This window comes from Oncorhynchus tshawytscha, linkage group LG05 (genome assembly GCF_018296145.1).
Source record: "Oncorhynchus tshawytscha isolate Ot180627B linkage group LG05, Otsh_v2.0, whole genome shotgun sequence".
NCBI classification, from domain to species: Eukaryota; Metazoa; Chordata; class Actinopteri; order Salmoniformes; family Salmonidae; genus Oncorhynchus; species Oncorhynchus tshawytscha.
In genome coordinates this window covers 35,986,198-35,998,798 of record NC_056433.1, presented here as the reverse complement: position 1 = coordinate 35,998,798, position 12,601 = coordinate 35,986,198, and the positions used below count along the sequence as shown (strand labels likewise).

The window sequence follows — 12,601 nt, the reverse complement described above, 5'->3', positions numbered from 1 at the left end:
ACCTCATAACGCTCACTCCCTGTACTTGCTTCCCGACTCTGTCATTACAGAATAACACCTCACCTAAGGGAAGTATCAGGGTTTGTTTTTTTGTGCCAGTGTAAATGACTTTGGGTCCGGGAGCCGCTACAGGCCAGGCTTCCCTGCCTCAGCCGGATCGCCAGGCTCCCCTGCCTCCCCTGCCTCAGCCGGATCGCCAGGCTCCCCTGCTTCCACGTGTTCGTCAGGCTCTTGTGCCTCAGCCGGTCTGTCAGGTTCCTGCTCCTCAGCAGGGGTGACCGGTCTGCTCCTGATCCCCGGGTTCATCCCCTTTGTCGGCGTCCTGCGGCTGGAGCCACGCGTCGGGGAGGGGGGGGTACCGTCACTTATACTCCCTCTCTGGCCTCTAGGTCATCTGGCTGCTGATTATTCAGCACACCTGTCACCATCGTCAAGCGCACCAGCACCTCATAACACTCACTCCCTGTACTTGCTTCCCAACTCTCAGCGCACTCGTTACAGCAACATTAAATGTTTTCTCTTAGCAGTTTCATGTAGCTGACATATTCTTGCAGTGGTGACATGGCGTCAAATTCAAGACACGATAACAATTTGAACAGTTTGCTACTACACCGGCTGAAGAAGCGGAAAGAGCGTGGAGATGTGGAAATGGACAGCGAGGGAGAAGGAAAGGAGCTGAGTGTAGAGGGAAGCAGTGTGGTGAGGAAGAGTGGCGCCAAGTACAAAAATAAATGTAACCTGGCGAGAGGAGAGTGGAGATGAATTACCTGCGGTGGATCCTTGAGTGACAGGGAGCGGGGCTTAGTCTGTGAGGAAATCGGAATGAAGAGAGGGAGAGAGACGACTCAAGTAGTGGACTAAACTATAAAAACGGACGCTACACGTAGCGTGGTAGCGTATCACATTTAACAAACCAAACATTGAAATACCGTCTTAGAAGGTAAAACCCAAACCGGTCCGTGCATCAATACCGGTATATAGTCAGATATGGTATACCACCAATCTCTAGGAGACTTTGAAATGTCTGTGCTAGAGGACTGGACATACTCCTTGGTTTCTTGTGGAAACTGTTACCCTACTGCTTACACCCATCCAATCCTTTACCTGAGTGTGGATGTGTTGCAGGGGGGTGTGAGGGGGGTTCGTCTTAGTTGGGAAAGGCGTTCTCTCATACTCATGGTTAGCTCTGGAGCCAGACGCCACACGAAGATACAGCTGGAATAGACAGCAGGCCATCAGACAGACAGACAGACAGACAGACAGACAGAGACAGACAGACAGAGACAGACAGACACAGACAGACAGAGACAGACAGACAGACAGACAGACAGACACAGACAGACACAGACAGAGACAGACAGAGACAGACAGAGACAGACAGAGACAGACAGACAGAGACAGACAGACAGACAGACAGACAGACAGACAGACAGAGACAGACAGACAGACAGACAGACAGACAGACAGACAGACACCAGGGCAGGGATCATACCTGTCCCCAGACACAGAGATCAGATGTTTACAGTCGTTGGTGAACTTGATCCCAGTCACTATCTCTGAGAGCAGGAAAAGAATGAATCAGCTGGGTGGTAGGTTGTTTTGATACTCTGTGTGTGTGTTCGTGTGTGTACAGTGTGTCATGGTCTGTTACCAGAGTGTCCGAACATGGTGGCCACACACACTCCAGAGCGGAAGTCAAAGATGCTGATGTTCTTATCAGAGCAGCTGGTGGCAATGTACTGACCAGATGGATCAGTCTGCACCTGCAAGGGGAAAAACAGAACAGAAAGGGTGAAACTAGTGATGGGCACCAATATCGACAATTCAAATGATATCAATTTTGTTTGATATCAATAGGAGCCAGGCATATCGTGATATCGGTTTATCCTTGATGTAAATTACTATGTAAAAGAGCATACGTGACTGTTCCCCCAGGCACAAAATCATCTCACCGGCTCTCAATTTAGCATAGTTAACGGCCTGCTGATGGGCCATCCACAGACTTCCCATTGTACCCCAAAACTGGGTGGGTAGGTTAAGCCCCCAGAACATTCACACCTGTGACCTGGCCCAATGGGCAAGCAAGTGGTCTGAATGTCACAAATCCGTGGTAAGTGAAGTCCACACAGTTGCAATGCTGTTTAGTCAAACCAAAATGACATGGATACAGATTTGACGCCATATCAGTGCCCATCTCCAGTCGAAACGCCGTAACTATCACAAGCTTCATAAAGACCTTCTTTGAGGAGCAGCAATAGAGAGTTGACATTTTCTCTGTTTTTGACAAGAGTTTAAGAGTTGAATGATAACAAACCTTAAGCAGGCTGCCATCCTCAGTCTGTGAACCCTTGTAGAATGTCTTCTGCTTCCCATTGCTGATGTTGAAGATCCTGATGCATCGGTCCTGGCAGCCCACGGCAGCGTACTTACAGCTGGGCTCTACATCCATGTCATACAGAGTGGTCTTTCTCACCACGTGGTGAGAGCGCCTGAACTCTGTACCTCCGTCTGTCTGAGGGGGGAGAGAACAACAACAACAACCTCTGTACCTCCGTCTGTCTGAGGGAGGAGAGAACAACAACAACCTCTGTACCTCCGTCTGTCTGAGGGGGGAGAGAACAACAACAACCACCTCTGTACCTCCGTCTGTCTGAGGGGGAGAGAACAACAACAACAACAACCTCTGTACCTCCGTCTGTCTGAGGGAGGAGAGAACAACAACAACCTCTGTACTGTACCTCCGTCTGTCTGAGGGAGGGGAACAACAACATCAACCTCTGTACCTCCGTCTGTCTGAGGGGGAGAGAACAACAACAACACCTCTGTACCTCCGTCTGTCTGAGGGGGAGAGAACAACAACAACCGTCTGTCTGAGGGAGGAGAGAACAACAACTCCTGTACCTCCGTCTGTCTGAGGGGGGAGAGAACAACAACAACAACCTCTGTACCTCCGTCTGTCTGAGGGGGGAGAGAACAACAACAACAACCTCTGTACCTCCGTCTGTCTGAGGGGGGAGAGAACAACAACAACAACCTCTGTACCTCCGTCTGTCTGAGGGAGGAGAGAACAACAACAACCTCTGTTATCTAGCTTCCTCTTGAACAATAATGCTATCATCTTAAGGTATTCTACTCTCTATGCTCAGTGTCTGCAGTTCATGTACAAGCAGAGCTACATTCACTTACAGACGGTAACGGATCTTTTTAAAACTCTGAAAAACAAGATGGGGGCCGTGTGCAATTTCTCTGAATGAAATACCGACAGGCAGCCACTTGGTAAAAACAAAGAGCATGATAATAGATGGAACAGAGAGCACTGCCAGAGAAGATCAGATTGAGAGAGAGAGAGATGTATGTCAGTGTTTGTTTCCTAAGCTGCCACTCAAATAATGTCTATTTACACGGGGAAAGCTAGTAGGAAGTTAACAAGACATTTTTGGGTCTGGAAGTAGAACCCTGTCCCTGCGATGGACTAATGTTCCAGAACTTAACCGTAGTCCCATTCCTCTATCCATTATCCTAATAGGGACATTTGAAAAGGGAAGGAGGAACGTATGAAGAGTAGATGATGATGACTGTTGTCTCTTTTGCAAATGTTGAGATACTGAAAACCCAGTTAGTTACAAAGCGTTGCATTTACAACAACGCAAATGTTGGACTTCCGTAATTGCAACGTGACACCCTAACGTGTTCCTTACCCTGTGTAGCCTGACTGAGTGTTGAGTGCCTTACCCTGTGAGCCGTACGGAAGTAGATGCTCTTGTCTGCTCCACAGCTGATCATCCTCACCTTGTTGTCATTGGCTGAGGGGGGGAAGAGGCAAAGTAACCCTAGCCATGAGAACAACCCCAGAGCTTTGACCATGACAAAGATCTTACATACAGCATCTCCTACCGTCAAACCTTACCACATAGACCGTTTCTGTTCCTCATATGTTGACGTCATGGTAACGTCTTTCTCTCTGATGCCGGGAGGTTACAGGTCACTCACCAGCGAATCGGACAGAGGTGATGGATGAAGAGTGTTCATCCAGGGTCTGGACTAGGCCGTAGTCTTTCTCAGCATCCAGGACGTGGATCAGACGGTCGCGGCTAGCGGTGGCTAACAGCTTCAGACCAGTCTCTGGTTTAGAGTATTCCAGACACAGGATCTCAGAGTCATGGGCCTCCACCTTCTGAATCTCTGTCATACTGCTGAGGTCATGAACCCTGCAGAACACACACACACACACACACACACACACACACACACACACACACACACACACATCAAACACACACCCTGCACAGACATAACCAGCCTCCATTCCATTCTCTTCCCGTTCCGTACCTCAGCATCCCGTTGCGGTCTCCAGACGCCAGGTGTTTCCCATCGGGGCTGACACAGATGGTCCTAATGCCTGTCCTGGTCTCTGCCGTCTGTCCGTCCGTCTTCTCTGTGCTAACAGACACACTTCCCTCCGTTTCCACCAGGGCGGTGGTGTTTTCATCCACATAGAGCACCTTCAGCAAGTCCTGAGGGTTAAGAGGTGGATGAAAGAAGGAAGAATGGCCGGAGATAGTGGACGAAAGAAGGATGGCTGGAGACCAGCGGGGGTGAGGGAGAAAGATGACTCCCAGGAGCCAATACAGCAAGAGGGTTAACAGTTTCTCGACACAACACAGCTTTTTACATGCAGAGGTGGGTCAGCATCTACTAGAGTACACTGTTAAGTATTGGACACATACCTTACTGAGAACATTCTGCGGATGTGTGTGTCCCTGCCTCTCTGTACTCCACAGTCGGACAGTGTTGTCTGCTGAACAGCTGAGGAACTCTCCCGAAGACAGGCCAGACTCTGGGACCTCCGGGACCATCTGGAGAAGAGAGAGGGGAGGAAGAACACATGGAGAAGGATGCGATGGTATTGTAAAGGAACACTTACTCTACATCGTACTGAAGTACTTCCATATAGCCTCAACTAATGACACACTTAATCAGCTCTACAGCCCTAAAATAGTACTCTGATATCTTGACATTTTACCTGTAGGTCCCAGACACAGGCGGCATGGTAGAGGGCAGAATGCACCTTGCCTACCCTGTGGAGGTCTCTGACATCCCACACATACAGGCTGTGGTCGTTATACACACAGCTCAACCAATGACTGGCCGGGTCATAGGTCACCGCCACAGAGTCAGGGTAGCGGGCAGACATCTTGTTGGAGAACAGGTGGCTGATGGGAGAAAATAAGTCATGTGTGACTTATGTTAATGCATGGTGTACCAGGAGAAACCTGCTTCAGCTCCTAATATTGGTTGTAAAACAGGGTTGTGAAGATGCCTCTAGAAACTGACATAAGGTTAGTTTCGTATTCCCCCACCTTAATAGTTAAGGTTAGCATTGGGACGGGTAAGCTGATCCTAGATCTATACCTAAGGGTAACTTCTACACAGAGGTGTGTGTGTGTGTGTCACACCTGGCCTGGGTGATGCTAGACACGTCAGTGCCAAGGTGGTGTGGTCTTGGCAGGGTACAGATGAACCCCAGGTCAGCAGGGCTGAAGGTTCGCACCATCCCATCAGCACAGCCACAGAAGATCAGCTCCTCTGACACACACAGAGCCCTGGCCACACTGGTCTACGGGGACAGGAAGAGATCAATCAACCAATCAGTCTATCAATGACTCAATCAGTAACATTAAAAAGAGTGACTTGGAGGTGCTTCTCAGACACAGAGATTGGCACTGCTACGCACGGTCTATAGAGGGCAGGAAGTTATGCAACAGAGGAAATCTAGTGTCAAGGATCCGAGGATCCAGTCAGTAATGATCTAGTTTACATATCTATGCTCAATTTCCTGGCCTCACTCCTGGATGGACAAAGGTGTTCCCATTGAAAGTATCTCAAACACATCCTGTCCCCGTCCCTAACCTCTCTGTGATCCCCTTACTGCTTGGCAGGACACAGGGGACACACAGACCTCAGTAGAGCCTTCAGTTGGACAGAGTCCATACCAAAGACAGACATGAACTCGTTTCCCTCCACAGACACATGCCGGCCATTTCCTAGCACGAGGCCATCTGTTAACAGTCCAAAGGCACCTTCACACTCCGAGGTCAGTCACTCACCCATAGGCCCACCCATTTGTCAGTGACTCACCCATAGGCCCGTCCATCTGTCAGTGACTCACCCGTAAGTCCACCCACTTGTCCAGCATCCTTTTGGAGTTGAACTCACAGAGCAGGCCGGAAGTGGTGATACAGAAGGTGCTTTCGGCCTTAGAGCCCCGCCCACACGCCACATCGCAAAAGAAGTTGTTCCTCAGCTCCCCCAGGAGCCCAGAGCGCCCCAGCAGAGGGACTGGGGCACTGGCCTGCACAGACAACAGAAACACTAGTGTTATTAGTATGAGACTTAGCATCAGGAGCCCAGAGCGCCCCAGCAGAGGGACTGGGGCACTGGCCTGCACAGACAACAGAAACACTAGTGTTATTAGTATGAGACTTAGCATCAGGAGTCCAGAGCACCCCAGCAGAGGGACTGGAGAGAAATGAGAGAGAGAAATGCAGTTAGTTAGTAGTGTGAAATGCAATGAGTAACAAGAGTTAGCCATTCTGTTATTCTGCTCACAATCAGCCTGCACAGAAACCCAAGGAACAGAGATGAAAGTACCTCGATAGATTTGGAGTGGTCCAGGTACCAGAACTTGACGTGTCTGTTCCCTGCTGTCACAAAGTAGGAGCTATCCTCAGAGAATGACACTGCTGTCACCTTACTGGACACCTTGTTAGCAGCAATTATTGTGTTCTTCTGCAACCACAACAAAAACACAAAATGTATGAGGGCAGTAACTACAGAAGTATAGACCCTGGGGCAGTGGCTATAGCAGAAGGGTAGATAATATGGATGTTGCTGTCTCTGGGGCAGTGGCTATAGCAGAAGGGTAGATAATATGGATGTTGCTGTCTCTGGGGCAGTGGCTATAGCAGAAGGGTAGATAATATGGATGTTGCTGTCTCTGGGGCAGTGGCTATAGCAGAAGGGTAGATAATATGGATGTTGCTGTCTCTGGGGCAGTGGCTATAGCAGAAGGGTAGATAATATGGATGTTGCTGTCTCTGGGGCAGTGGCTATAGCAGAAGGGTAGATAATATGGATGTTGCTGTCTCTGGGGCAGTGGCTATAGCAGAAGGGTAGATAATATGGATGTTGCTGTCTCTGGGGCAGTGGCTATAGCAGAAGGGTAGATAATATGGATGTTGCTGTCTCTGGGGCAGTGGCTATAGCAGAAGGGTAGATAATATGGATGTTGCTGTCTCTGGGGCAGTGGCTATAGCAGAAGGGTAGATAATATGGATGTTGCTGTCTCTGGGGCAGTGGCTATAGCAGAAGGGCAGACAATATTGGCTCATAGAAAGGTCACACAGGGCAGATGAGAATTTCATTTGTTGACAGAAAAGGTGACATTGGGCAACTTAAGTAGGATGCCTATTGGCCAGAGCCTGCTGGCGTACCTTCCATGCCCAGACGTGGACCATCATGTCGTGCTGGTAACCCACGCTGACAATGTATTTACTGTTGGGAGAGAAGGCCACACAGGATACGCCATACTTATGTTCCTGCAGCTCCGCCACCTGCCGAAACTCACACACCTCCCACACACGCACCGCAGGCAGGTGACCCGACTGGGAGGGGGAGCGAGTGCGAGAACGAGAGAAGGGGAGATAGATGGAGAGAAGGCGGGAGAGAGAGATAAAGTCACCGCGAGATTACACATGCCGTGTCAGCCACAATCCACACACAGTCTGAACCATTTCACACACTATCAAAAAGGTCAAAAAGGTTGTTACGTGAATGTGACTGTGCCCAGGTCAGAGTTCAGGACATGGATGACTGAGGATACAGACTCTATGAAAAACAGTGTGTGTTATCAGATCGTCCTCTCAGAGATATCCACATTTTTACCCCTAGTTTTTATCCTACTGATTGTTCTGCTTCTGTAACAGATTAATCATTGCTTCCAAAGTAAGGGACTCAAATCAATAAAATGACAAAGTCTATCAGTGATATTCTAGTCTTTAACCATGACCCAAAAGAAAAGGAAATGTAGGAAGGATTCAATTGAGATACCTTCCTCAATAACCAATGATAATGTATTCCCCCACCCTAATGGTTAAGGTTAGCATTGGGAAGGGAAAACTGATCCTAGATCTGTACCTAAGGGTTACTTCTACCCAGAGGTGTGTGTGTGTGTATGTGCGTGTGTGCGTGCGCGTAACCAACAGCAGTCCTATGAGCATGGTACTTGGAACTTTGACCCCTGCTGCTATGGCAACTGAAGATCACCTATTTACAGAGAGGGATTTACTTAGGCTCTGATTGGCTAGCTGGGATTAGGCATCACATCAACACAGCAGCGTAGAGCCACATGAGCTAATCTGGAGCTAGAACATTACCATACCTACGGTACAACCGCACTACAACACAGGGAGATATTCTATCAAACCCTCTAACCAGCTTTTGAGGATGACAGACAGACACAGAGACAGAGACAGACAACTCACCTCTCCTGTGACCAAGTATTTGCCATCTGAAGAGAAGGACAGAGCTGTGATAGTTTTCCTGTTAAAAAGAGAGAATAGCGTGGTAACAGTCATACATGTATCAGTGCGTGTTTCAGGGATGGGTAGAGGATGATTAGGTAATGAGTAGGATGGTGATTAGGGGTTGGTGGTGTGAGTGAGTCATTTCTCACCTGGATGTATTCAGGATGTGGTGCTGTCTGTTCTTCTTGGGGTTCAGCAGAACCACCACACAGCTACAGAGCAGGAGAAACACATCCCCCCCCATTAAATTTTACCATCGTTTTATGGACTTTATCGGCAGCTGAGTAACATGTGGCTGCAGAGTAATATTTACATGACATAAGGGCAATTTGCATTTCTAAAAAGGCAGTGAGGAATATGGCATTCACTGTGGATACTTATGTAAATAACATAATTCTGCATTTGATTTTCCAAGAAATTTGCAACCATTTCTAAAAACACGTTTTCACGTTGCCATTATGGGGGTATTGTGAGAAGATAGATGCGGGGGGGAATCTATTTCATACATTTTGAATTCAGGCCGTAAAAAACAACAAAATGTGGAATAAGTCAAGGGGTATGAACACTTTCTGAAGGCACTGTATATGTAACAGTAGCAACCCAACAGGGGTGTTAGTTACCTAACAGGCTTTTGAAGGGCTGTTTGTTCTGTATTCTGCAACAACGCTTCCCTTAATCCTGAATATATAATATGTAAAGCAGTGTTACTACTGTAAAGCTTCCACTGATCCTAAACAGAATCTCTAAGCCTGCCTGATAAATCGTGTGAACCTCTGAGCTTCTACCCGACTGCCATTCAAATCAGATACCAGAGTCCCTGTCATAATGTGTGCCTATCACTTCCTGCTACCATCACTTCCTGGTCACAGAGAATGTGGGGGTGTAAATTATGACAGGATACACGGGCCGCTAATTAAGACAGGACACACTGGCAGCTATGTGAAACAGCGATGTGTGAACCACGTCCCTGGCCTATTAAGTGTGCCAGGAGTTTAAAATAGAGGAGCTGAGGAGGATTGGCAAAGGTATGAACAATGGCACACACACACACACAGTCCTTGGCGCAGAGCTAGTCCAAGGACCTAATTCTCTTGTTGTTCCAGACATTGGCCTGAATAATAAGGTTATGACAGAGGCTTTTAGGAAGCATGGCCTACTTACTGCATTTCTGCTTCTGTTTACTGTTTCTGCATACAGGCAGACAGAGTCCACAGCAACTCGGAGAAATGCTGATCGCCCACTAAATACTCCATTCGTTCATCCCTCTAACCCCATCCCATCTTAGCTTGGACGTATTCAGCACTGCTAATGTTGAACACGGACCTTACATAGTCTGCAAGATGGAACAGCAACTCTGTGTACAGCACAGTTAACCTCACTAGAGTACGTGGGATGCTAGCGTCCCACCTGGCCAACATCCAGTGAAATTGCAGAGCGCCAAATTCAAAAACAGAAAGTGTTATACATCGGTTTATAGATGAACTCAGATTGCCAGATTTCAAAAATACTTTACGGTGAAAGCATACCATGAGATTATCTGAGAACAGCGCCCAGCAGACAAATCATTACAAACAGTAACCAGCCAAGTAGAGGAGTTACACAAGTCAGAAATAGAGATAAAATGAATCACTTACCTTTGATGATCTTCATATGGTTGCACTCACAAGACTCCCATTTACTCAATAAATGTTTGTTTTGTTCGATAAAGTCCCTGTTTATATCCAAAAGCCTCCGTTTTGTTCACACATTTTGTTCAGTAATCCACAGGCTCAAATGCAGTCACAGCAGGCAGATAAAAAATCCAAATAGTGTCCGTAAAGTTCATAGAAACATTTAAAACAATGTTGTTTTTAGCCTAAATAATCAATATTTCAACCAATATTAACGTCGTCAATATAAAAGGTAAACAAGAAAGGCGCACTCTCGGTCGCGCGCATGAAAAAGCTCTGAGACACTGCAGTGTCCACTCATTCAGAGTGCTTACTCCCTCATTTTTCACAATACAATCCTGAAACAATTTCTAAAGACTGTTCACAACTAGTGGAAGCCATAGGAAGTGCAATTTGAGTCATAAGTCAATGGATACTGTAATGGCATTCAATAGAAAACTACAAACATTTTAAAAAATCCCACTTCCTGGATGGATTTTTCTCAGTTCTGTTATACTCAAATACATTATTTTAACAGTTGTGGAACCTTTAGAGTGTTTTCTATTCAAATCTACCAATTATATGCATATCCTAGCTCATGCATATCCTAGCTTCTGGGCCCGAGTAGCAGGCAGTTTACTTTGGGCACGCTTTTCATCCAGAATTGAAAATAGTGCCCCCTACCCTAGTGAAGTTAAAGCAACACATAGGGAACGAGTCCCGGGATGAGAGTAGAGTATTACAGAGCAATCTTGATGAGCTTTAAAAGGGGCAGTGTAGTCCAAAAAGTGATTTGAATTATTTTGTAATTATATTTTGACACTATAAGGTTGAAATAACACTCTGAAGTTGTGAAAATTATAATAATGCCCTTTAGGTGCAAGAGCTTTTTTTTTAAACTGGAATTTCAGCCTGTTTTTGGCCCACAGCATGACATCACAATCTGATCTGATTATTCTGACCAATCATCTTTTATTTGCACAGAGTCTAGATGATCATATCCTCCAATCAGTGTTGTGTATGTAAATATATTTACATTTGTATTGACACGCCCACACAATCAGACTGAGCATTTCAATGGCAAAAGGAGGCCCAGGGAAATAAATGATAAAAAATACATATTTGGAGTTATTTTCATGAAATAAAACACACACAATGATTTAAGACATACATTGATGATTTAAAAAGACTGCATGTGGGCTTTAACATTATTTGATGAGCACCGTCAGATCAGAGAAGAAGAAAAACACACACAGACACCACAAACAGTGCTTAATAAGCTTTCAGGTTTCATTGTAGTATGACAATCTCTCTCCGAATTTATTTTATTCACATGTAGTCACGCACGCATGCCCCTGACCTGGGCTCAAATGTATGTGTTTTTGAGTAAATACTTGAGTATTTCAATGGTTATTTGTAAAAAATAATAATAACATTTTTAAAAAATTGAAAAAAAAAGAGGAATAGTCTACCAAATTGTACTTTTAAATGTAAATACTTGTTTTAAATACTAGACTGTACTAAAATAGAAAACGCAGCATGCAACAATTTCACTGAGTTACAGTTCAGTTCAAGGAAATCAGTCAATCAAAATAAATAAATGAGGCCCTAATCTATGGATTTCACATGAATGGGCAGGGGCGCAGCCATGGATGGGCCTGGGAGGGCACAGGCCCACCCACTGGGGAGCCAGGCCCATCCGGTCAGAATTTGTTTTTCCCCAAAAAAGGGATTTATGACAGACAGAAATACTCCACATGTTCATCAGCTGTCTGGGTGTCTGGTCTCAGATGATCCCGCACGTGAAGAAGCCAGATGTGGAGGTCCTGGGCTGGCGTGGTTACACGTGGTCTGCAATTGTATAGCCAGTTGGACGTACTGCCAAATTCCCGAAAACGACATTGGATTCGGTTTATGGTTGAGAAATTAACATTCAATTCTCTGGCAACAGCTCTGGTGGACAGTCCTGCAGTCGGCATGCCAATTGCACGCTCCCTCAAAACTTAAGACATCTGTGGCATTGTGTTGTGTAACAAAACTGCACATTTTAGAGTGTCCTTTCATTGTCCCCAGCACAAGGTGCACCTGTGTAATGATCATGCTGTTTAATCAGCTTCTTGATATGCCACATCTGTCAGATGGATGGATTATCTTGGCAAAGGAGAAATGCTCACTAACAGAGATGTGCACAGAATTTTAGATAAATAAGCTTTTTGTGCATATGGAACATTTTTGGGATCTTTTATTTCAGCTCATGAAACCAAAACTTTACATGTTGCATTTATATTTCAGTTCAGTAAAAATACCTGAGTTAAATTAATGGGAGTGTATTTGAGTATTTTCAAAAACATGACTACTCATCTTTTC

At 46.1% G+C, this 12,601-nt stretch overlaps 1 protein-coding gene across 6 annotated transcripts in view; it reads right to left on the bottom strand.

Annotated features, from left to right (window-relative positions):
- The window catches only part of LOC112250566 (mitogen-activated protein kinase-binding protein 1-like), a 43,294-nt gene that overhangs the window by 17,763 nt on the left and 12,930 nt on the right, over positions 1–12,601 (bottom strand). For 5 of the 6 annotated variants that reach the window (XR_006083418.1, XM_042321851.1, XM_042321848.1 and 2 more), the window contains exons 3-18: positions 8,735–8,797; positions 8,544–8,601; positions 7,494–7,664; positions 6,652–6,789; positions 6,170–6,442; positions 5,457–5,617; positions 5,024–5,213; positions 4,728–4,856; positions 4,330–4,514; positions 3,991–4,208; positions 3,733–3,803; positions 2,315–2,512; positions 1,652–1,763; positions 1,493–1,556; positions 1,105–1,215; positions 768–806 (exon numbers count right to left, since the gene is read on the bottom strand). Coding sequence is in view for 5 of the 6 variants with exons in the window: in XM_042321851.1 (XP_042177785.1) it covers positions 768–806; positions 1,105–1,215; positions 1,493–1,556; positions 1,652–1,763; positions 2,315–2,512; positions 3,733–3,803; positions 3,991–4,208; positions 4,330–4,514; positions 4,728–4,856; positions 5,024–5,213; positions 5,457–5,617; positions 6,170–6,442; positions 6,652–6,789; positions 7,494–7,664; positions 8,544–8,601; positions 8,735–8,797 (2,181 nt within the window). In the remaining variant the exon portion in view is untranslated. The remainder of the gene's footprint in view (positions 1–767; positions 807–1,104; positions 1,216–1,492; positions 1,557–1,651; positions 1,764–2,314; positions 2,513–3,732; positions 3,804–3,990; positions 4,209–4,329; positions 4,515–4,727; positions 4,857–5,023; positions 5,214–5,456; positions 5,618–6,169; positions 6,443–6,651; positions 6,790–7,493; positions 7,665–8,543; positions 8,602–8,734; positions 8,798–12,601) is intronic. The other variant, XM_042321849.1, reaches the window with a different exon arrangement.